General features: G+C 40.8%; 1 protein-coding gene across 5 annotated transcripts in view; it reads right to left on the bottom strand.

The window, feature by feature from the left end:
- DIAPH2 (diaphanous related formin 2) overlaps nucleotides 1-23,968 on the bottom strand; it is a 174,449-nt gene that overhangs the window by 98,137 nt on the left and 52,344 nt on the right. For all 5 annotated transcript variants that reach the window (XM_038122767.1, XM_038122765.1, XM_038122764.1 and 2 more), the window contains 5 exons: nucleotides 16,865-16,966; nucleotides 15,356-15,450; nucleotides 13,477-13,578; nucleotides 7,013-7,252; nucleotides 2,080-2,209 (listed from right to left, as the gene is read on the bottom strand). In XM_038122767.1, coding sequence (XP_037978695.1) covers nucleotides 2,080-2,209; nucleotides 7,013-7,252; nucleotides 13,477-13,578; nucleotides 15,356-15,450; nucleotides 16,865-16,966 — 669 coding nt within the window. The remainder of the gene's footprint in view (nucleotides 1-2,079; nucleotides 2,210-7,012; nucleotides 7,253-13,476; nucleotides 13,579-15,355; nucleotides 15,451-16,864; nucleotides 16,967-23,968) is intronic.

A 23,968-nucleotide genomic window follows, 5' to 3' on the forward strand; every position in this document is an offset into this window, starting at 1 on the left:
CACAGAGCAGATGAACATGACATTAACCAGCCCCCAGAAGCACCATGGGGAGCAGCTGAAGCAACTTGCACAAACCCCATTTATTCTGCCAAAAATCTGCCTTGCTCCAGAAAGCAAAGAAGGGCTGAGAGAGAAGTTTTGGTCATTAAAAATGAACAGCAATTTATGCTCTGCTAGAAGGCAGTGCTGTTTATACGAAGTGCAGCTTTTATCTTAGAGAATGAAACAAATTTAACTGCAGTAAAATCTTTTTCACATGTATTCTAAGCATCAGAATTATGAGAGGCTTTGCTCCCATTAATATGCTTTCTCTGTTTAGGATGCTACAGCTTAACTAAACTTTACTGACTCTTCCAGTTTAATTCCTCAAGTCAACTTACAGAACATCAGAGGCTTTGAATCAAACTATAAAAATCTCAAAGCTGCCAGGTCAAGTGTCACCCACAGAAGAAAATTCATAAAAGATCATCAAAAAGTGCCTGGTAAACCAGAAGACTTTACAAAGAAAGGAAGAAAAAGATGAAAAGTCACCTCGAGAAAAGAATTATCAAGTGGGAGAAAACATTTTTGGAATTTAGATAAGATGCCAAACTGCTACTTGCATAAATAACTTAATTAATATGTTAGTCCACAGAATCACAGAAGATCCTGAGCTGGAAAGGGCTCACAGGGATCTCTGAGCCCAGCTCCTGGCCCCAGTAATCCCAAATCTGCCACTTTTTGGCACTCAGGCCAATGAACCATCCTGCAGCAAGGTGAGGCAGGCACACGTTTAACCAACACAAACAAAACACAGGTTGTATGAGGAAAAAAAACACAGAAAGGTGCATGCAGAGCTTGAGAAGCAGCAAAAAGAAGTATGAGAAAGACAAACACATAAAAGTGTGAAGCAGTGTGAGGTGGAAGCATGGCAGAGCTGGGCTGATGGATGAACTGTCCCCAGGTCCTCGGGGAGACAGGAGCTCTGCTCTCAGCAGACAGAACACAGCCTGAGAGCAAGTGATGGCCTAATTAATAAAGCATCTAACAGCTAATCACTGCACTGAAGAGAGACACTGACTGATAACACTGGAGAACAGGAGACAAAAATGTCCAGGAGAAAACCTGGACGTGGCTGGTGGAAATGTGCATCCAACTTCTTCTCACCTCCATTTTGCTTCACATTCTTGTGCTCGCCCAGGTATTTATATTTATATATATTTATATATTCTATTTATCTTCTGATGGAATGGACCAATTAAAAGTTTGTGTTATCTTCATCTACAACCTACTTCTGCCTCAGAAGAAAATTCAGAACATGGCAGCCAAGCAGCACAGCCTGTGCCACATGAGAACGTGGCCAACAGGTGAAATCAGCTACCACACCCCCAGCCTGGCCAGCTGACTGACCAAAAATAATCATTAATTGTGGCCTGTGCAGCACAGCTCAACGGGATCTATTCATACACAGCCTGGGATTTCTCCAGAGCATGCTATTTATTTGCATGAATAATAAATATGCATGTTTATTATATATATTTTATAGTATGTCTATTTTATATATATCATATTTTGTATTTATGTACTTCATAGTATTTCATATACAAATATATTTATTTATTTGCATAAATAGCATAGCTATTCATTTGTTATTCTCTCTCAGGTGTGGAAGTGAGGAGCTCTGGGTGTGAAGGCTCCTTGCACACTCAGAGCTCACTCTTCAGAGGTTTGATGGGACACTCCACACCATCCCTGCACTGCTGGCACAGCTCCTGAGCTGTGGCTTTTCAAGCACCTCACTGAAATAAATTCTATTATTTTAATAAAATTTAAAAATGTTAATACAATTGTTAATAATTTTTTTAAAAAAATTTAATTGTATTATAAATGGTATTATTTTCACAGCCTACTACAGAAGGAGTTGCTCTATTACTGTTTTTCCCTTTTTTTTCTCAGCTCAATAAATCCCAGAAAAGCACAATCCACCTGGATTATCAATGCTTACAGGTTACATAATCCCACAATCCCAAATGAAATGCTGCAAGTATTTCATGTCAAAGCCAACAACTGCCACCCTTAGGTGCTTTGTCTGCTGCTTACCTTTGCTTGCACTCTCAACGTGCTGCAGCTCATCGGGGAATTTTAAGATGTCCCTGTAATTCTCCTCACAGATTTCTGCCAGGAAATGCAACAGGGTGGTTTTCTGATCTGATGATTTCGTATCTCGAATCTAAAAAGTGAACACAGGAGAAAAAAAGAAAAAAAAATTCTTTAAATGTTTCAAAAAAGTCAATATTGCAGACTTCAACTCACTAGCAAAAAGTTACCTACATGGGTTGCCTGCAAATAAACAGATTCTTTCAAAAATGAAATTTGTTCAATTTATCATAATTTAGGACTAGAAGGAATCTACCCTGTGACATATTTTAAGAAATAATGATTAATTTTGATGGGAACAAGACCTGAAGACAGTCCGTAAAGGTCTGAGATTTTAGCATTGCCAGTTCAGAATCCCCCAGATAAAAAATAGCTAATAGAGATTAAATAAAACTGAAATTACAGCATTCCTTCAATGCCACAAATTCCAAATCTCTACAGGAATCCCTGAAATGCTGCCTAGCTGGACACCATGCTAACAGTCAGAATTTGCATTGTGGCCAGTCTAACTAAAGTAAATCCTTGTTGCAAATCCACAATTTTTTCTTGGAGCAAAATCTAAACCATGCTGTGTCAGGCTGAAGATTTGGAGACCAACTCTATAGAGACACACAAAATAAAGGCACCCTGCCTAACCAGAACACAGAGTAACAGACCAGCAAAGGTAATCCTGGCTGCAGCTACAGGAAATGTGATGCATTTATGAAAAGCTGCAGGAAAACTGAGCACAATGGGAAGTAACAGGTAAATGTATATTTTTGCTGTTCTTTCAACCGCAGAGGCATTTTTAGTGGCCTGAAACAAATCAGTATTCTTGGGAGTGATAAGACTCTGTTCTCCACTAGCCTGAGTACATCAACTGCTGAAATGAGTTTTAGTTAACAAAATAAAAATACAAATCTGAACTAATTGTTAGAATACAGGACCAGAGGCATGTTTCCAATAACCTTATGGCTCCATCCCATGGCACAGTGCACGTGCCTAGACAAAGGAACATCAAGAACTTTAGGGAACGAGAGAACAAATTTAAGGCCAAATTGCTGAGTTTGCCCATTTTTGTGCAGATGTGAAGAAGGGATGTGTGAGCTGAGGGAAGATCCAGCAGGAGCAGAGATTTATTCACACAGGCAAGACAGAGTAGGTGTATGTGAGAGTTTGAGAGGAGCACTCCTCACTTGACAGAGAATTAGTAATACATCTGGAAAGAATTGTTTTAACAGCATTTTACTCATCTGGTACAGTTCTTACACAGAAGTAAGCTACAACATACACAACAAATGAAATAAAGGATTTATTTAAGAAGAATACATAAATGCTTGTGTAAAATCTCCTATTTGTTTTCTCATTCTCTAAATCACTTGAAGTTCTAATTCTATAATCCTCATGACAGGCTTGCCATCGATGTTCAATTTAATAGAGGCCTTTCAGCTTTAAGGATTACCCTGTTAGGAATAAATGAGTGCAGTGGAAAAACAGGCTTTTAAAAATATAAGGTATTTAGGCAATTAAGAAAGCAATTTAATTCATACCAATTCAGCGATTAAAGACTAAACAATGCTCAGTAATGGTATGCAGTTAAAGGGCTTTAATGTGTTACATACACAGAAGTTCTTCTGACTTGAAAAAAAACCAGTAGATTTACTGGCTAAACATCTGCATGGAAAAAAGAAATTGCATTTCAATTTGTCTGTGAACAACAGTACTGGGATTTGCAGTCTTTGATCTCTCTGACATCATCGAGTGGATAAAGCACTTTTTTTTCTAAATGGACAAAATTATTTTGCTTTCAAATTACAACAGGAACATGTTTTGCCTCCAAGAGCAGCACCACAACAAGAGCCAGCATTAGCACGCTGTAGTAAAGGTAAACATCTAAATAAATACCTACATAAACATTGATCTAGAACTTGAACAAATGGATCAAATTCATTTCTTTGGCCCAATCATAAACAAGTCTCTGCTATTTTCATCTTTACTTTTAACACAATGGATGCAGATAGCTCTGCTTGATTTTTGGAATCAATATCTGTACTTTAAAAATCAAGTCCTAAGCCCAGTGATTTAATGAAACAGAAGATAAGTGCTGTTTAAGTGTAGTTTAGCACATAATATTTAAATATAAAAATAGAAATGAAAGGTAGGAACTGGACAGGTGGCAGCTTGGTTGTGTCTGTACCTGTACTCATATTCAATATACACTCATGTTCAATATGCACTCATATTCAATATACACTCATATTCAATATCACACTCATTATTTTAATTTTTTTGCAATAAATGCAATACTTTTTCCATTCAGCTTTTCACTTGCAGTAATTTTGCCCAATGGATATTACATTCCTTGGCTGGTAAAGAACCTGGTGGCTTAGCCTGATTTCTGCTGTTCTACACACTCCAGCCAAGTGGATGAAAAGCAAAAAGAGCCTATTAAGTTGTGCTTACAGGACCAGGAGCTGGACTTTGATGAACCTCGAGGGTGCTTTCCAACTCAGGATAGTCTATCATTCTGTGATTCAGGATAAATTTTTAACACTGTGGTGTTCAAACTTTAAAATACAGGTTTTGAGTCTAGGGCCTTTCTTTGCCCGAGAGACAGAATTTGGAAATAACACATTCAGTTTAAAAATAAATGAAATAAATTGCTAGATCAGCGTGGGCTACAGAAAGCAGCTCCAGCTGAATGCTGAAGCATCAATTTGAGGGTCAATACCAGGAGATCCATGGCTTGGGGAAGGATTAAAGGCCAAGGGACACAGAGCACAACACAGCACAAGTATTCAAACCAAGAGTGGCACAGAGTGAGACGTTTAATTCTGTAAGCCAGGAAAACACCACCAGAACAAAACTCTCCCTTTGCACAGAGCAAAGCATTTAACCCGTGCCAATCACACCAGAACCCTCTGCCAGCATGGGGCTGGGCTCTCCCAGGTACTTCTGGATGCAGCTCTCAGGTGTGAGGGTTAAACCTGGCAGCCAATGCAAGGAAAAATTTATGTATGAACCATCACTGGAGTGACACTTTATTATAGCTATAAAAAGGCTCTCTATTGATTTTTATGAGATTATAGACCTTCTCCTACCCTAGAAATCTCTCCCCCCTTCCCAGAACAAGGGCTGCTGGACAATAAATGTCCCCTCATCAGTAACGCTCAGCCTGGATAAACAGCTTGTCTTGTTCTATTTGCACTTTGAACAAAAAGCAACACAGCAGCACTTAACAGATGAACACACACTGATCCAGCCAGAAGGCTGCAGAAGCTCGACTGAAACTGAGCTCTTGGTCCTCACTTGAATTCAGCAGCTGGACCTGCACATCCCTAAAGCAAACCTCTTTCCTTCCAGTTCCACTCCCACAGAGCAGAATTTTGGAGCTCCTGAGGGGGCTCCTGCTGCACTGGGGGGAGTCAAAAAGCAGCTGGAGCCTCTGGACATGTTAAACCAACACAGCAAACTTGAGGGGGTTACTGCAGCAGCCTCCCTCAGCCCGAGCACCTTTGCTGCTGTGTTTCTATTTTCACAGAGCATCCCATGCTCAGGCACTGACAATGCTCTGGTGCAGGCACAGGGAGAGCTGCTCTCACTTGCCAGCCTTGAAACATCCCAGGAATTCTGATGTTGATGTCTCTTATTTGAATAAAATTAAGTTCTCTGCCTTCTGCCAAGGGTTGTTTACAGATCATTTCTATCTTCAATAACATCACACACTGCAATATAACATCCAGAGAGATAATCTGTTTTTAAGGATTTGCAATTACTCCTCAGTCATTAGCCTTCTAGCTCAGCCCAGACAGATTGGAATTGTGTTTTCTTTTATTCTCTTTATCATGTTTTAGTAAAAGTTTTAACAAAACCAGATCTCTGTGTACTAAATGACCAGCTCTGTAAATAAAATAATTTATTTTCCAAAACCAAACGTTTATCCCAGATCAATACTTGCCTTTTTTCTCCTCCTTTTTCCAGACTGCATAATGTAAGTACTAGATCCAGTAAATGGACAATTAATTTTAAGATTGTTCAAGAAACAAGCAAAAAGAAAAAATCAATACAAAACTCTGGTTGTATTGAAAACTGAATTCATCACATTATGATTCCTCTTCATGAAGTGTGTGTATTCTGCACATAGAAATGTGTACACAGACACCTTGCTGACAGCTGACTCAAAAATATAATAAAAATCTCTCATCATGGGCAGAAAGTCCACTAAATGACAGTCACTGGTCTAAAAAAGGAGTTATTACAAGTATAGTTATAATGTAACTATATAACTATAAAAGGAGTTATTATAAAAGGCAAAATAAAGGCTCCCAAATTCTCCTAGGCAAGCTGGAAGGGTGAAATACATTCCTTAGAAGCAAAAAATAAAGACACCTTCACATCACCCAAGGTGTTACCATAACATTTTTATGAAAATCCTTTTGCCAGGATTTTCTTCTGAGAAGCTGAGGAGCCTCAGGAAAGAAATGTAACCAAGAACTCTGCTGCTGTGGAATGCAACAGGTGCTGCCTTGGTTGGTCCATGGGAGGTGTTTCTGATTAATGACCAATCAAGGATGCAGCTGGCTCAGACTCTCTGCTCAGTCACAGCCTTTGTTATTCATTCCTTTCTATTCTTGTCTCGGTTTCTAATGATTTTTTTTCTCTATTCTTTTAGTGTAGTTTTAATACAGCATTTTAATATAATATATATGATAATATAACAAATCAGCCTTCTAAAACAAGGAGTCAAGATTCTCGTCTCTTCCCTCGTCCTGGGACTGCCTGTGTTCCTCCTGTGCATGGTTAAACACAGGCTGCAGTCAGTAAATTTCCCCGTTTGCCCCCTGTGCTGTGTGCTGAGGGTGAGGAGCTGCTCCTGAGTGCTCTGCCCGCAGCTTACCTTGCAGAGGAAGCTGATGTTGAAGCCCAGAGACTGAGCGTTCCTGGAGCCAGAGTTCATGTAGTTGCCCAGGAACAGCACCAGCTCCAGGAGCTTGCTGAAGCTCTCGCTCTTCTTGAGCTCCTCGCAGGCCAGGGTCACTGCCATGATGTCGGGTTTGATGTTGTTGACGTGCTCCTCGAACATCAGCCGGAACAGGATCCCGTTGAGCCGCGCGCGCAGCATCTTCACCGAGCTCATCTGCAACAGCCAGCCACAGACACAGCCCTGAGCACACAGCTCCCATTCCCAAAAGCTCCAAGAGTTCAAATCCTAATGGTTAGAACACAGGACCGGCCAGCAAAGTATCACAGATGGATTTTATGAAAATCCTTCTGTCAGGATTTTCTTCTCCTGAGAAGCTGAGGAGCCTCAGGAATGAAATGTAAGCAATAACTCTCTGCTGCTGAGGAATGCCACAGGTGCTGCCTTGGTTGGTCCATGGGAGGTGTTTCTCATTAATGACCAATCAAGGATGCAGCTGGCTCAGACTCTCTGGAGAGTCACAAAACTTTGCTATTCATTCCATTCTATTCTTATCTAACCTTCTGATGATTCCTTTCTCTCTATTCTTTAGTATAGTTTTAGTTTAACAATTTCAATATAATATATATGATAATATAATAAATAACCCTTCTGAAAAATAGAGTCAAGATTCTCATCTCTTCCCTCATCCTGGCTGCCCTGCAAAGAGCACAGCAATGCTTCCACTGCCTGCCTTGTATTTCCAGGCACCCCAGGAGCCCAGCACCTCTGTGTTTCAGACACTTGGCAAAAGAGAGCACAGCACTCATTCCTTCCTGCTCTGAGAAAAAGATGGGAGGTTGTAAATCCTGACAAGGAGGTGACAAATCCTGACAAGGAGGTTACAATCCTGATGTTGTAACGTGGCAAATGACAGAGATACTGAAAATAATCTACAGTGCTGATTCATTAATTTAAGTCCCCAAGAGCAAATTCACAGCCTAGGTCACAAAATATCTTTCATATTTTGCACGAGTGATCAGAGTTATTTCCTCCCACTCAGCACATCGTAATTCACAAGAGAAATTTAAATTAGGAAAAAAAAAGATGTACTGAGCATTGTTAAACCGCTTGAAATTTTTAATTTAATTGTAAGAATGGTTATGTTCCAAATCGATCTCATTTTACTTAGCAGAATACAGAAAGATTTCTTCCCCAATGTATTCACCATCAGGGGTGCTCCTGAAGCACTTGGCAAGAACAGCTTTGCTGTGTGACAAATCACAGATCTTGACTAGCAAAACAGGAAGATTTTGATGTGCTCCTGCCTCTGTTGGCCAAAATTTGCCCGTGGTCCTTTGAGGAACCACGATTTTTCTACCAGTGTTATCTCCCAACAGCTAGCAGAAGCAGCAGCAACAACTTTCACAGGAAGGACTTGAGTGGCCTGAATAATAATGAATTCATTCTAAAATGAACATAAACATGAAGGCGCTCCAGATGGTCTCAAACAATTCCTATGATCAGGCTGGAACAAGGAAAAGGAAAGGATCAGAAAAGAAGCATTTCAGCAGAACTAGTGATCTTTTTTTATAAATCTCCATTGTCACAAATTTCTCTCTGAGCCTCTATAAGCCAAAATCATTGAAAGTCTTGAAACATTATTCTTCTAATCATCCTGTATTTCAGAAATATCATACTGAAAACATCTGCCTTGAAAGGATCTACTTACACTAATCTGCAGTAGATGGAAATTAAAATTAATCACATAATTTGCTTTAACTTTTGTAGAACAATCTCCAATTGCTGTTTTTACTCAAAATGGCACAGAAAAAAAAATTCTTGAAAGCTTTAGATCCCAAAACCAGAGTGCAACAAAACATGTACAAGCCCACAGGAGAGTGGGACATAAACATTTGTGAAGAATAACCTTTAAACTTCAGAGAGGTGTCCTTTCTTCTTCAATCCTGTGTAGTGTCACGGAACACTGATCATTTATTAGCTTCTGACCACCAATCCAGCAGTAAGTTTTAATTCCATTCCCTGACCTACATAATATTTTAAAACTATCTTGATCATTCGCTAAGAGCTGTTTTCATGTGGGTTGTTTCCTTAGAGCCCAGAACATTTTTACACACGCAATGCCCTTTAGGCATCAGCAGAAAATGGGCACAAATTTAAAGTTCCTCCTGCCCCACCCTGCCCTGGTTTCCCCTTCTGTGGGCCTGTTTCTAAATCCAGTGGCAGAGAAAGGAGTGACCAGGCACTGAACGTGGAGCAACCTTGGAGAATCAGGTGAGGAGCAAGGCCTAAATTCACTTGGAAAGCTCAGATTCTTTATGGCTCTAAGTAAAATGAGTGTCAAAGGCATATATCTATGTTTATAAGAAATGAAACATTCCAACAGGTGCATGGAACAGCAAGCACTGGCTTCCCTGCAAACAGTTAAAGAGGCAAGAAAATGGATATTTCCTTTCCAGCTGACTGTCAGTGATGGGCTGCATGTCATTATTTCCCCTTCTGGGCTCTCATAAAGGTCTTGTCTGAACTCTCTACCTAATCAAGTTCTTTATTCAGTTCTTTATGCTTTATTATCATCATTCAATTCTCAAGCCCTGTATTAAAACAAGGATCAAAGGCTATTGGAGAAAGGCAAAAAGCACAATTAAATTTGCCTCACTTCCTAAGAAAAACCTGACATTCCTCTAATAAAAATTTGTCAACTTACTAAGACAACTTAGCCTCTTACCTATGTTATATTAAAGTTGCCTTTTTTCCCCTGGAAACATTCTAGGAAGATTAATTCTGCAGCAGCTCACAAAATTACAATGAGGCCAAACAAGCAGCCAATAAATTCAATTTAAAAGACTGAATGACTCTACACCAAGGGAGGTGCAATAGACTTGTACAATTCTCCCCACTTTGTCTGCCTCCCAGCCAGGACTGCTCATGGCAGCTGGACTGGCTACACAGGAAATAAAGGGTCACAGAACATGCACGTTTTTACCACCCCTCAGTCAAATTCATGCTTTTGCAATACTAAAAACGTTCAGCTGGCACTGAAGTGGAAATGCAGCTCCTTCCTGAAGCTGCAGCTGTCCCCAGATCATACACAAATGAACTCTGACACAGGGTTTAGGTGTGGGGCAGGTGACACCTGCCCAGCCGAGTCCAGGCTCCACAGCTGATCCCGCTCATCTATGCTTCTTGCTCTGCTTCAACCCAATGCAAACTTGCCTTCAGAGGAACCTGTGGTGCCTTTTTCCATCCCAGGATATAACTTCAAAAAGTTCCAATAACTAATTAGAATACATAATTGATTTTAACATTCATCTAAATGAAAATGCAGTTCTAATTTTCATTTACATATCAGCTGAATATTAAGTTAATTGGTTCCTTCAAATAAGTTAATCTTTTACTAAGTATGGTTTTTCTACACAAATTTTAAGCAACTTATTCCAACCTTTATTAAATTTGATGGGCAAAGTGATTATCCAATTAACATATCTTAATAATTAACACACCTAAATCTACATAAAAATAAGGGGACACACTTTAAATATTATTTAAGGTAGTCTGTCTTCTATTCCTAAAGCCAAGGTTAAGATTATTATTAATGAGAAACTCCAAAATTAATTTGACACTTGGGAAAAAAGAACTTCAGTCAAGACTTTAGGTTCAGCTGCATTTCCTCCACTCTAATGGGCAGTTCCATGATATCATAATCAGAAGAAACCCAGCATTTTACACCAGTGATGCACTTAGAGGCCTCCAAAAATGAGACAGAAGCGGGACCCACAAGGCAAAGTACTGGTTTTTATTAAAGCAGATGGTAAAGCTGAAAAAGCAAACAAGCTTCAGGAAACTTGGTTCCTTCATAAGGCAAACAGCACCATTTGGAGATGTTTGATTAAGCAGTTTTTGCTAATTAATGTTGCATTAAATACTTGGAAACTCTCTCAACTTGCTCTAGTCAGTGTTTCCTCAGAAGCACAAATCTGGAGCAGTGACTGCGGCCACACCGGGACTGCTGGGAAATAAAGGAACTTCTGTGGCTTTTCCAATACCAGAGGAAAAGGCCAGGGCAGCTCCAGCCCAGCAGGAATCCTATCCTGGAGGAGCCCCAGACATGGGGTTAGCATCCTGACCCAGAAAGAGCAGCTGAGCAAGGCAGGGGGTGTTTGGAAAGCGGACCTGTGTCAGCAGGAGGGAGCACGGCAGGAGATATCCAAGTGAAAAGATCAGGGTGAGGCCCTAAGGGATTGACAGCAGTGAAACAGAGGAATGCCTCCACAGCCCTTTCAGTCGAGGTCATTATGCACAATTCTGCCAATTTCTTGGCTGATTTTAAGCCAAGGAAACTGAACAGAATTCCCAAACATCAGAGGTTTCCTAACACCTCCACCTTGCCTCTTCCACTGAGCATTTACTTCCCTTCAACAGTCTCCAGATATTCTCCCTGCACAAAACCCAAGGAATTTCTCACTTTGTCTGACAACATCTAGGGTAGGAGGGAATATACCCATAAATAGATATATATATATATAATAATATATCATATATGTATATATCACAATACACATATTCATAGGTAAGTTTTGATCTGTCTAAAGGCATAATACAGATGTTTATGTTTTAAATATATATGCATGCTATTATTGCTTCAAAGCAAGCAGCAAATGTGTATTTATAGAGATTTTTAGATTGTTGCTGATCAATAAATGGCGATGTTTTACTTCTTGTAGTAAGGCTAATTAATGTATCCCACCTCTATCAAAATTCCTCATCTTTGTTTGGAAATAAAAATATTTTTGGAACTTTAGGCCATTTATTAAAAGAAAAGGAAATCAATAGGCTAAAGTTTTTCAAAAGAAGCCATTGATATCTTTCATTTTCTAAATCCTCTCCAAAAATCTCATTAGAACAAATCATATTCTGTTACTTCCCCAACTGAAAAATAATTTTTTTTAAAAAAGCACTCCAAAGCCACTTCTGAAGCCAAATTATGCTCAAATCAGAGCTTTTTAGTAAAAAAAGTCTTTTAAGAGGCCTCTATTTCTGTTTTAATGCATTTTAATGTACATAATGCCTTAAAAATCCAGCAAGAGCAGCCGTAGCTCCTGTGGAGCTGGGGATAAATCCTGAGCACGTTCCAGAGCCTCTCATCATCATTTTAATCTCCTAGGCTGAGAGGGGAAGTGAAAACAGGGGCTCATTTGCCTAAAGACTCCTGAGGTCTTTGGAAAACCAGGAGCAGAAAGTGATTCCCAAGGGCTGGCACAGAACTCAGGGTCCCCCCCTCACCCCCAGGCATGGATGAAAGAATTCCTGCAAACGCTGGAATTTCCTTGCTGAGAGACCCAGCCCTTCTGGTAGCCCTGCTCTTGAACAGATCCAGGGACTGAAAGGGCTGCAAGGAACAGAACACAAGCACAATTTCAGTTCTAATATAAATTCCCAGCTCTCCTTGAGCCATTCTGCAGGTTTGTGTTGGTGTAAACACAGATGTTTGATGTGTGTATGCACACATACATACATGTAAAATATGGATATGCACATAGGAACTCTTCCTGCTGTTTACAGGGTTCGATCCAAAACAAATTTATCAGTTGTCAATGCCAAGGGGTAACCGGGTCTTCTGTGGGCTCCTGGAAATGTATCTGCTTGAAGGCAGAGGGTTCTTCAGAACTGTTTCATAAACATCCAAGGCAAGACAGGCAGACAAAAGATTTGGTGTGGCACAGGAGTGCCTGTTGTTTCTAATGCTATACTGTAATTGCTCCCAGAAAAACACCCAGAATCTGAGGGGTGGACACAGGAAATGACCCTAAGGGTGACCTGCTTCCAGTCTGGTTGGTCACAGCCCTGTGGCATCCACATTCCCTGAAAAATCCCTTTGCCCAGGATTTTTCTCCTGGGAAGCTGAGAAGCCTCTGAGAAAAAGGAAAACAATATTATCTCATTTGCTTCTGCTGTGCTCGTGTGGAATGTGTTTGGGGATTGTTTACCCACAGGTGATTGTTTCACTGCATTCTGCTGGGAGTTGTTTTCCCTCTTTGGCCAGTCAGAGCCAAGCTGTGTCAGGACTCTGGAGAGAGTCACGAGTTTTCATTATTGTCTTTTTAACATTGTGTAAGCATCCTTTCTGTATTCTTTAGTATAGTCTAGTATTGTTTAATATATTATAGTATCATAAAATAATAAATGAGCCTTCTGAGAACATGGAGTCAGATTGATCATCCCTGCCTTCATCAGGGCACCCCACAAATACCAGAGAGCCCTGCCCAGGCTGGCCTAACACATACTAAAGAGATTTTTTTTGTTTACTTGTCACCAGGAAATAGCAACTTTTCCTACTGCAGGTCTTGAAAAAAACACTAAAAAAAATTTTTTATCCTTAAATTTGTTCTTTTTATGTGCCAAAATGGAACTCTGCAGTTCACCCTTGCACTGATACATACCACAACTCCAAATTGCTCTGGCTCGGCAAGATCATTGTATTCATCTTTCAATTCAGCTAAGGCATTGAGTTCTTTCTGCTCAGGAAGATTCTTCACCAGGTTCTAAAACAAACAAGGCATTATATCAAATTTGTTACATTAAACTACCTAAGATATTAAAAATAACATGCTTAAAATACCACAACATGGAAATGCACGAGGAAATTACGGGACGTTTATTTTATTTACGCAGCTCTAACATGATATAAACATCAAATCAAAGCAGCAATTATTTAATACAGACATCAACTGCTCTGCTGCAGTCTCTGATTTGAAGAATGTATTAAAAGGTTACAGGATCATTTTTCAGGGCCTGACAGCATCAATGAGTTTTGTCTCTCTACAATCTCCTTTTGCCCCAATGGTTGCATCTCGCTCATTAAATATCAATCAAGAAATAACTGGTCTGTGTAAAACATGACAAAAGTAGCAAAAAAAAAAAAATTAAAATCATTAGACATTCAAAGTATCGCTACACAAGGTACACTTAAAAATACCTTACAAAGAAAAGGTCAACAACTTGAAATTGTACAGAGGTTACAGATGGCAAATACACAGGAACTCAGGCACAAGTTGAATTTGCTTCAATTTTGTCCCCAAAGAAAATTGTGAGTTATTGTATGATGTTAAGATGTAAAAATACAGATATGGTAAGTATTTAAAATATTTATATTGTGACTGAATAATAGTTTATTTTAAGAAATACTCAGTAAATAAAATTTGCCTTTAATATATGATATTTTTAAACAATTCATTAAAATATTGCATTTTTAAAGTGTAAATTGCATTTAATATATAATGTTTTCATATATATACAAGTTGAAATCCAAACAATAATGTATTTGTAGTAGAGGAGATCAATATGAAACTGCTCTGCACTTCAGCTATCCAAGGTGGGGTTGTTTCTCCCCCTGAATTTTTGGTTTTACTGAACCTGAAGATTTCCTAATCGTCTGATCTGACATCTCTGATCAATAAACCAAGTCCTTGATAAAATTAGGGCTTTGCACCTATTTTCAAATACTGAGGCAACCCAGTTCAGACCAGAGTTCCCAGAATAACCATTCTGCAGGTCCAAGAAAGGAAGAAGAAATTAATTTAGAAAACCTTGGGGGAATGGGGCGAAGGTGCAAACAGGAGACAGGGAAGGATGAAAGGATAAATCCAGTGTGGGAGCAGGAATCTGTGAATGATGTTAAATAAAACAACAGCAGCATTGCTGGGTGCTAAATCTTTGTGACTTTTCGGGTTTCCCTGGTTCCCTGCTGCTCCGTCACTCCTCAGAGACCACGAGGAGCCATGGGCACACTTGCTCTCCCCTCCTCGAGGGAGGAAATCAGAGAGGGATGGACAGAAGTTGAATTCCATCCTTTCTACTCTGCAGCTGAGAGATCTGGGGCTCAAAATGAGACTAAACCAGCCTGCGAGCAGGTTTGATTCACAGACAGGTTTGGAGCTGCAGCAGGATCCCGAAAGGTTCAGGGAGTTTCATCTCTCACTAGAGACAGGCAGAGCTGTTCCCACAAGAAGCCTCCTGAAACTTCATTATGCTCCAGCCTGAATCAGCTTCAGCTTCTCTCCCAAGCTGAAACACTAGAATTCTCCAAGATTTCCTTTCGGAAGGGGAAAGCCCAAGGAATTCTTCTGTTAACAGGTCTCTGAAAGGCAGTTTCAGTGCTACATGAGGCCAGATTCAGAAGCAGAAGTGAAATCAATGGAACAGGAAACACAACTGATACCCTGCAGCTGATGCCCTGTCTTACTCTTGAATTCTTACTCCTTCCAGCCATTTTCATGTGGAAAATGAGCTACAACCAAAAGCAGAGGCGTTTTCACATACCTGAATCAAGGATTCACTCAGCTTCTCCTCATCAACCTCTAAAATGATATTTTTTATTTCTTCATAAGGCAAACGGAAGGAACCCAAAAATATTGCTGAAATTCATAAGTAATACATCATCAGAATCAAAAAGGTCAAAAAAGATGGATATACAAAGGCAAGCCATTTCTAGCAACTCAAAAAGTCACATCTCCATCTAAATTGTTTCACAGTTAAGAAGTCTCCCATATAAACAAGTGCTAGGTAGGCACACTGCTGCAGTTTGACTTATAATGAATTTCCTTTCTAAGAAATGGAACTATGACAACAATTTTAACTTTTAAATCAGCCTCAGCTGCTCCCTAGCAATGCTACTTTCCACTAAAGTTTTATCTTTATGAATGACATCTGCATTCCTACTTGAGCAGAACTACTCAGCCAGTACCAGATATCTTTATCTATTATTATTTTTATTGGTTCCATACCCATGTATGAATAGCTGTATTGCACTTACAGTTGGGTCAATGATATTTATGTGATATTCTAGAAAAGATTTCACATCAAAGTGGTAATGAAGAGCTGGGCAAAGTAAGAAAAATGCCCTAACTCTACCACTTTTAGGGTAACTGAACTTTTTCAAGAGACACACATAATGCAAACCCTTCAAAGATGGAGCTCTCAAAGCAATTTGATCTCAGAATGTTATAAAATCTCAAGAGGGCCCCATTCAGTAAACTACAAAGAATTCTTAACAGATGGATCAGCATAACATTGTGAAAAAGTGCTTTATATTCAACCTAACTACCACAGCTGATTATCCTGCATCCGTGCTTTCAAAATTCGAAGTTTTCCATCAGTTGTGCCATAGTTCATTTTCTGCTCATGGATGTGGCACTAAACAATGCCCACGTTTGGGTTTATACACTTACTTGCCATGGGCACAGTTGGGCCAGTGACATTTATGGTGCTGCTGATTCAAATCAAGGACTCTGCTGCCCTTAATGATTGATTGACCTCCGTAATTAAGGAGGAGAGAAGCAAGCTGGATGGCACAAGTGGGCTGGTTTTGTTCCAGTACCTGCACCTTACCTGCACCTCTGCAGCCTACCTGGGAGCATCCTCCCCTGAGCCTCCATTTCTGCACTGCTCTGAGCTGAAGGAACAATCTGGAATGGCCCCTAAACCCCATCCCACAAACCCCACCCACACTGTGCTCTGCCCAAATCACTGATCATTAATTGCACTTCCAGTCCTGAGCTGGTAATTTTGTCAGTTAATTGAGAGAATTAACTGACAAAAAAAAACCCAGTAACTCATTAAATCATTTTTCATGTTACTTTTTTTTCATTTTCCCCAAGTTATACAGTGAACTCAGAACGTGTACTTAAACACCACTGAATTAGAGACTCGTGTTCAAATTAGCAGTTTTTAGAGAAAGCAATTGCATGTGCAAACAAAAAAAGACAATTTATGAACACTGAGGTGTAGATGCTACTGAGACATTGACCTAATGGCCTTCACATCACTTACATAAATTTTGTGCAGATTTTCCATCCAAAACTCTTAATTCTTTGATCTTCTTCTTTGACTGAGCTGCTTTCTTTTCTTCTGATTCTTCTACAGGCTTTTTGGCTGGAAAGAAGGTATTTATTAAATTCTATTCATTATTACAACAGTTCCATCTTAGCTAACAGCAAGTCCATTAGCAAGCCATAATAATACATCTTCTACAATCAGTTCAAGGCAAAGTGACTGCACTGCCTCCACCTACTGTAAAATACCCAAACAAACAAAGCAAATGTCCAAAACTGAAAGGAACAAGAAATAAAAATATGACAATGAACATTTTTCCCAAGCATTATCAAATAATATTTATGTATTTTAACCCCATGAAACTTCAGTTCAGCTACAATTCATTGCAAGCATTTTTAAAAATGCAGGGATTTGCTGTTACCTCGAAGCACATGAGTGCCCTCTATTGAAACATTAATAATATTTGTAAGTTCTTCATCCAAAACCAGCAACATAAACCATTTGATATTTATCACACTGAACAAAGGTATGCTTTCATTATTTATGTTGTCAGTGATAAAGAGCAAAACTTAGAAAACAGTTTATATTTTAGAGTAATTCCTTTCAAATTAGCAAGATTCACTAGTTTTATATTCAGCACTTTAAATCATATGGAAAGAAATGTGGCATTGGAAGCACCTAAAATATAAGCTGATTTTTTGCATAATTTAAAACAGTCAATTTTTGCAGAATTTTCTTAAGCATTAAGTAAACCCATTAACAAGGATTTATTTCCTTTTAAATATCACATAACAAATTTGGCACTGAAGGAATAGAATCTTAATGTGCTTAACATTAATTGAACTTAATGAATATTTTAAGTCATTCAAAAGTAACTGAAAAACTGGAAAGTCAAATTAAGATGAAGTTTCAGGCAGACTGAATACAGTTTTGTTCTCTGAGCACTATTTTTTTTTTTTTTGCACTGTAATGAGCCATCGTGGGTTTCATTACAGGTATTTCCTAAGGAAAAAAATGTTAATTTTTAGTGTGAAGAATAACATAAAACCTCAGTTTCAATCTCTTTAATTAAAAAATAGAATAAAATAATGTAGAAACCAGGTATTTGTCTCCTCACACCCATTACCACCCGGAAAACATCTGGCACAAAGGAATTCTGCTGGGTTTGCAGCCCTGAATAATCACTTTGTCTTGGCCACGCTCATGCCAGCTCTAACTGAGCCAGGCCCAGGCAGCGCCCTCAGCCCCAGCTCCCTCTGAAGAGCCGAGATCAGAGCAAAGGGAACAAAAATGATTCAACAACAAAGCACCCCCTGCTGTCCCCTGCCTTCCACGAGCAGCTGGCTTGGAGCTGGTGCCAGCCCTGAGCCCCCAGCAGCAGACCAGGCCAGCATCCCCCAGCACTGACCCCCAGCTGCACTGGGCTCCTCCCAGAGCCCTGAGGTGACACCTGATGGAGGAATCAGGCCCTTAGCACTACCTGTTCTCAATTAAACACGCAAAGAAGACCAGGTGCTCAACAGCACAAACAAAAAGCCACCCAAGAGTTAAAAGTGAGCTGTCCCTTGGGCAGGCAGCAAACGCAATTACAAGTTCTGTTCTGTCACAACAGAGAGACAGCCTGGGCTTGTGTCTGCTGAGACAGAGGAGAAGAGTGACTCAAGATGAGTGACCAGCAAACCTGATCTGTCCAAGAGTTAAACCCTGCAGACCTCCAAGGATTGAGTCTTTAAAGCTCTGAACACCACAAGCAGGTCCTCAGAAGCTGGGAGCACCAAGGACAAACCTGCATAAAATACACACCCGGCTCCCTGGCTTGCAGACTGCAGAAGTCACAGTTTAAAAGGAAACAAGAGTAATAAATGGTTTTGTTACCAAATATCACCTCACAGAAAGGAAACTTTCTTCCTACAGTGGTAATTCACACAAGTCAGAAAGAACAAGGGACAAACACCTCTGTGAGCAGGAGCTCAAGGGCAAAGGTGCTGCAGCAGCCCGATGCAGAACAGGCATTCAGTTATTCAGCTGCTACAGTACCAAAAAAGGAAAAGTGGTTTGGGGTTTAAACACATAATATTTGATAGACACACAGAGGGTGAGCTGAGGCAGAATTCACAACAGGAACTCTGCCTGTACAGGGCACAGAAGGAGCTTCCCTCATCACCCCTCCTCACCTGGGCGCAGGTGCACTCCTCCACTGCTTGTAAAATCAGGAGTTACATTTAAACCACAGCACATCACACATTCAGAACAAACCATGGCTACTCTGACCTACTGAGGCCTGAAGGGCTGCAACACCACTACTTATAGATCATCCATTGAACAAACATCAGATGTCTAAGGTTAAAGTAAATTTTTTCTACTTGAAAAAGGCCAGAGGAAATCTTCTTTCAAAAAAGTTCTATCTTCCCACACATGAGATTTTAAAGTTCACTTTATGCCAATTCACAAAAACCAGAGAAACACTAGAACCAATGCTTATGTGACTGCACTAAAGCCACAATACAGCATCAACACCAATCTTACCAAGCCCAAATTCACAGGCAGAAAGAGACACTACTGAAGTTTCTAGATGGGACAGCTCCTAGAATCTCTCCACCCTGTTTCAGCCATGCTGGAGATGACATGGAGCACCAGAGAGCTCTCCAAAGCTCATCCCCCTTCTGCCAGAGGCTCTGCTCACACAATCCATTCCAGCAGTGATTCAACTGTAACACAACCACGGATTATGGAATGTGGAAAAATAATTAACTCAATTAAAAAGAGACTTGATACTTTGCAGAACTCAATGCACCACTGCTGACCAACCTCCAGCCCCTCGTCAGGCTCTCCTTTCACAAGTGCCTGTTCAAAGATAAGACACTTTTTGGTTTGACGCCACAGAACCAAAGGCAGAGATGAAAGAAGGATTTTACAGCAGACAGCACAGGGCAGCTCAGCAAAGCAAGATGAAAAATCAATCTGGAAGCTAAAGCAGCTGTATTACTTCATACAGACCTTGGAGTTCAGCGCTGTGATTATTCATTACAGCACTTTGATAATGGCACTGGCTCACATCTCCATTCCAAATCAGCTTGTTTCCAAACCAAGTCCTACAGACAGCACCAAGAGCTGCTGCTGCCATGGCCAGGCTTGCATGGCAGAAACGGCCAGAGCTTAAAACCAAAGGTGCAGCAGAAGGGAATGCTCCTTGCCCTCTGAGCACTCCTGATGAGGCAATGGAGCCCTGGAAGAACAGGTCTGGAGCAGGGAGTGTGTTCTGAGGAGTGCAACTGCTGGGCCACCCGTGCACAGTCACCTCACCCCGTTACACCTGTAGGTTTTGGGTGGGCTTTTCCTTCTACTTGACCTCAGACAGACAGACAGAAGAGGGACAGGGAAGGACAGCCACCATGACAAAGCCAGGAGAGCCCCTGCCCTTCAGCACACACAGATTCTTTCTGGAATCAGCAACCACAGATGTAAACACCAGCACTACATAACTTACTTTTTCCTAATTTAGAGCTCTATTAAGTTAGCAATAATACATTTGTTTATGAGTGTTGGAGGGAAGAAGCTGATGCAAGAAGCTGCAAGGCATTGTTAGCTGTTGATCTGGCATTTCCCAGTGCATGGGCAGCTCCAGCTGTGCCTTCAGTGACTCCTTCTGCTGGGAACTCCTCTAATCCCTCTGCAAGTGCCCTGCTTGAAACCCTCCCAGCCCAGCCAGGGCACACAAACCTAAACAAAACGTTATGTAAGCTTAAAACACATTAAGCAAGGCTAATGACAATCATGGCAAAGAAAATACATAAACAGGTTGAAATACTTTAGAGACTTAATTAGGAAAAAATCCTGCCATCAGTACTTTTGTACTTCTGTAGTAAAAAAAAAAAAAAGGAAGAATACATTATTCTTGAAAATTATCATTTTACACCTGTTCATTAATTTGGTTACTGAATAGCATTTGAAGCGGCCATGACTAATTTTTTGAAATATATATCATTTTATTTAATGATATTGAAGCTGTTAAAGCATTTTATTATGAGCTGAAATGTCCAGTTCATATGAAATTCCCTTCTTTCTTTAAATTATCAATGAATAATTTTAATAAAGAATTAACAGCAAAAACTGTCAGTCATGAATACGATGAGGATGAAATTAAAGGGAGCTAAAAAGAATTACATTGAATTACAGCATGGAGAAAGATATTTAGGTGAACTTTAGCCCATCTTAACATGGGCCTAAGTCTCCAATTTCTGTCAAGTCTGTTCACACGGTGAACAAAAACATCCTTATATTGTCATGGGAAATGAACGAGTAATTTCATCTCATTTCCATCTGGCAAGTGGCTTCCCAATTGCATTTACTGGTATTTGGCAGCAGAAGTAAACATACAAAAGAAATGAACTGCTTTGTTACTGCCTCCACCTGAGAGAAGAACTATGGCTAGTACGGGAGGGAAGGAGAAAAAAATTAAGTGTACATACAGTTGCAAGGGATGTGAACTACACACACAAGAGAAGACTTGAGCAGCTGAAAGTAATAATTACATTGAATTTATCCCCCTCCCAAAATAAAAAAAAATTAAAAACTCCTGATGTGATATGACTTGATAGAAAAATGAAATAAAGAGCTAGGAATGCCACCAAAATATTAGAAAGTAATTTGTAGCACAAAAGTGCAGCAAGTTCTGTTGCAACACAGTAAAACTTCTCAAAACAACTTCAAAAAAAACAACTTCAACAAAATAACTTCAAAACTTCTGGCTAAATTGTTCACCTTGGAATGCTACTGGCAGTCTCCCATTGCTGTGCTAGTCCTAGAAACTCAGAAATGGAAATAGAAGTGAAATGAAGGGAGCAGGAGGGAAGTCAAACACAAAGCAGTCTCGAATTTGCTGCTGTTCTTTTCCCTCAGCAACACGCCCACCCCAGGGTGTCCCTTGGTGTGCCCACAGCATTCCCAGGCTGGAATGACCCAGGGACAGGGAGCTGAGGGCACAGCCTGACCTTCCTCCAGCCTCCTGCAGGAGCAGAGGAACATCTGGGGGAGCAGAGGAACCGTGCCCAAGCTCTGGCTGGAGGCAGCAGAATGAGCTCTGACCAAGCTTGTGAGCTCAAGCCAAACTGCACAAACAACCTGCTGATCATCACCAGTGCAAACGTGCCCATGCCCTCGTGGAATGGCTCAGGCTGGAAAAGCCCTCCAAGACCCTGAAGTCCAAGCAGCACCACCACCTTCAGCTCCACGTGCTCCAGTCCCACACCAGGTGGCCTTGAACACCTCCAGGAGGTGTTTAAACCTTTGAACACCTCCTGGATGCCATTTCCCTGGGCAGCTTGGCTTAATGCAGCTTGACAACCCTTTCTGTGAAGGTGTTTTTTCCTGAGATGCAATCCAAACCTCCCCTGGTGCAACCTAAAGCCATCTCCTGTCCCTTGTCACCTGCACAAGCAGAGCCCTGGTGCTGGCAGCAAGGAGAAAGCCACAGGGTGAGTTCTACAGAGCAGCGACCAAGGAGCAATGCCCAGGCAGTCCTGCATGCAGGGACACACAACACCCAGAGCATCCAAAGGAGAGGCTCTGGCAGAGGCCACAGCTCACCCAGCTGCAGGCACAGCCTCTCCTGGATCCTGCAGCCCCCCTGCGGAGCATGTGCCACTGCAGGAACTGGGATTAAGGTGCTTTGGCATCCAAACTCATTTACAGCTTCACTCTGTCACTTGGGCTCCAACTTTGACAACCAGCAAACAGTTTCCCCAAATATCCAGAGAGAAATGCAAGAGCATCAGCAGATGTCAGCCACGCCTCCTGTCAATTCAGGCAGCAGCTGTGGGATCTCATGTTTATTCCCAATGCCACCTGGCATTTTTCAGTTCACCTAAAATCACTCAGTTACCAATTCCTGAAGCAAAATTAATTAAGCACTCCTGCTGTCACTCTGTCCTTTCTGCAATCAGAAGAGCTCAATACCTGGTACAGCAATAAAAAAAGAATTATTACAAAGCAAGCAATTGATCTAAAAGCAAATCTTACACTGAGCTCTCAAGATAAAAAATAAAACTAACAGGGAGGAAAAAAACATGGAACCTCTTGCAATCTTGTATGTTTTTTGCCTAATTAATGTAATCAAGCTGAAGGAAGTGGCATCAACCCAACAAATTATGCTCTGTGGAAGAATAAAAAAGATCATAACTTAGTTTTACAAATTAGTTTTGCAAAAAAAGTAACAGGGGATCTGTACTCCTATTAATTGTTTGTATAATTGATTGCTACTTTATTTGACCACCACATTTAATGACTACTATTAATTTCACATGAAATATTCCTTGCTCTGTTAAAATTGCCCTAAAATGACTGTAAATAGTCTAATTGGCAATCCCTAGCAGGAACTTGTGCAGCAAACTTGTACAGCTGAAGTGGACTCCGTTACCCACTTGGCATTGGGATGGCTTTCAGCTTTCTGTCAACAGCACCAAGGAGATGCCTGGGCCACAAAAAATCCAAAAAACACAACAACCAAAACAACTCCTCTCGCCATGCACACACAGAAAACCCCAAACACACCCACACCTGATGGCACAACTGGCTTGGCCTGGGGAAGATGCTGCCTTTGCTGGGAGCCAGTAAAAGCAAATATTAACAATTCATGACACACAAACGGCCACGGCAACACAGATGAACATTAGAACTCAAACAAGAGCAGGCAAACAAGGATTAAACTGAAAATACCCTCCCTGGGCACCATTTACTGTGCTGGAGATGTGCTCTGAGAAGCTGGAATAAAACCCTGAGGCCTTTTCCAGACCTCTCCTCTCCCATTTTCCCATGAATATTGAAATGAAGAAACCCCAAGACCGTGCACCCCCTTTGTCCCCTTGTCACCATCCCAGGCTGTCCCTGGAGGTGCTGGAGCAGCTCCCAGGGCTGGCAGATGCTGGGGCTGTGGGGGCACTCTGAAATGCCATCCCTGCATTTCAGAACTCTCACAGGAAGCTTTCACGTGGGGCAGAGGAGATGTTTGCCACGTCAATGAAATGCTGCCCATAATAGCGTTTCTAATTTCAACAGCCACATGGCCCAGTTGTATTTTTTCCTCTGACATCAGGCCACCAGCAC

This window comes from Motacilla alba, chromosome 4A, assembly GCF_015832195.1.
Source record: "Motacilla alba alba isolate MOTALB_02 chromosome 4A, Motacilla_alba_V1.0_pri, whole genome shotgun sequence".
In the NCBI taxonomy this organism is placed as follows: domain Eukaryota; kingdom Metazoa; phylum Chordata; class Aves; order Passeriformes; family Motacillidae; genus Motacilla; species Motacilla alba.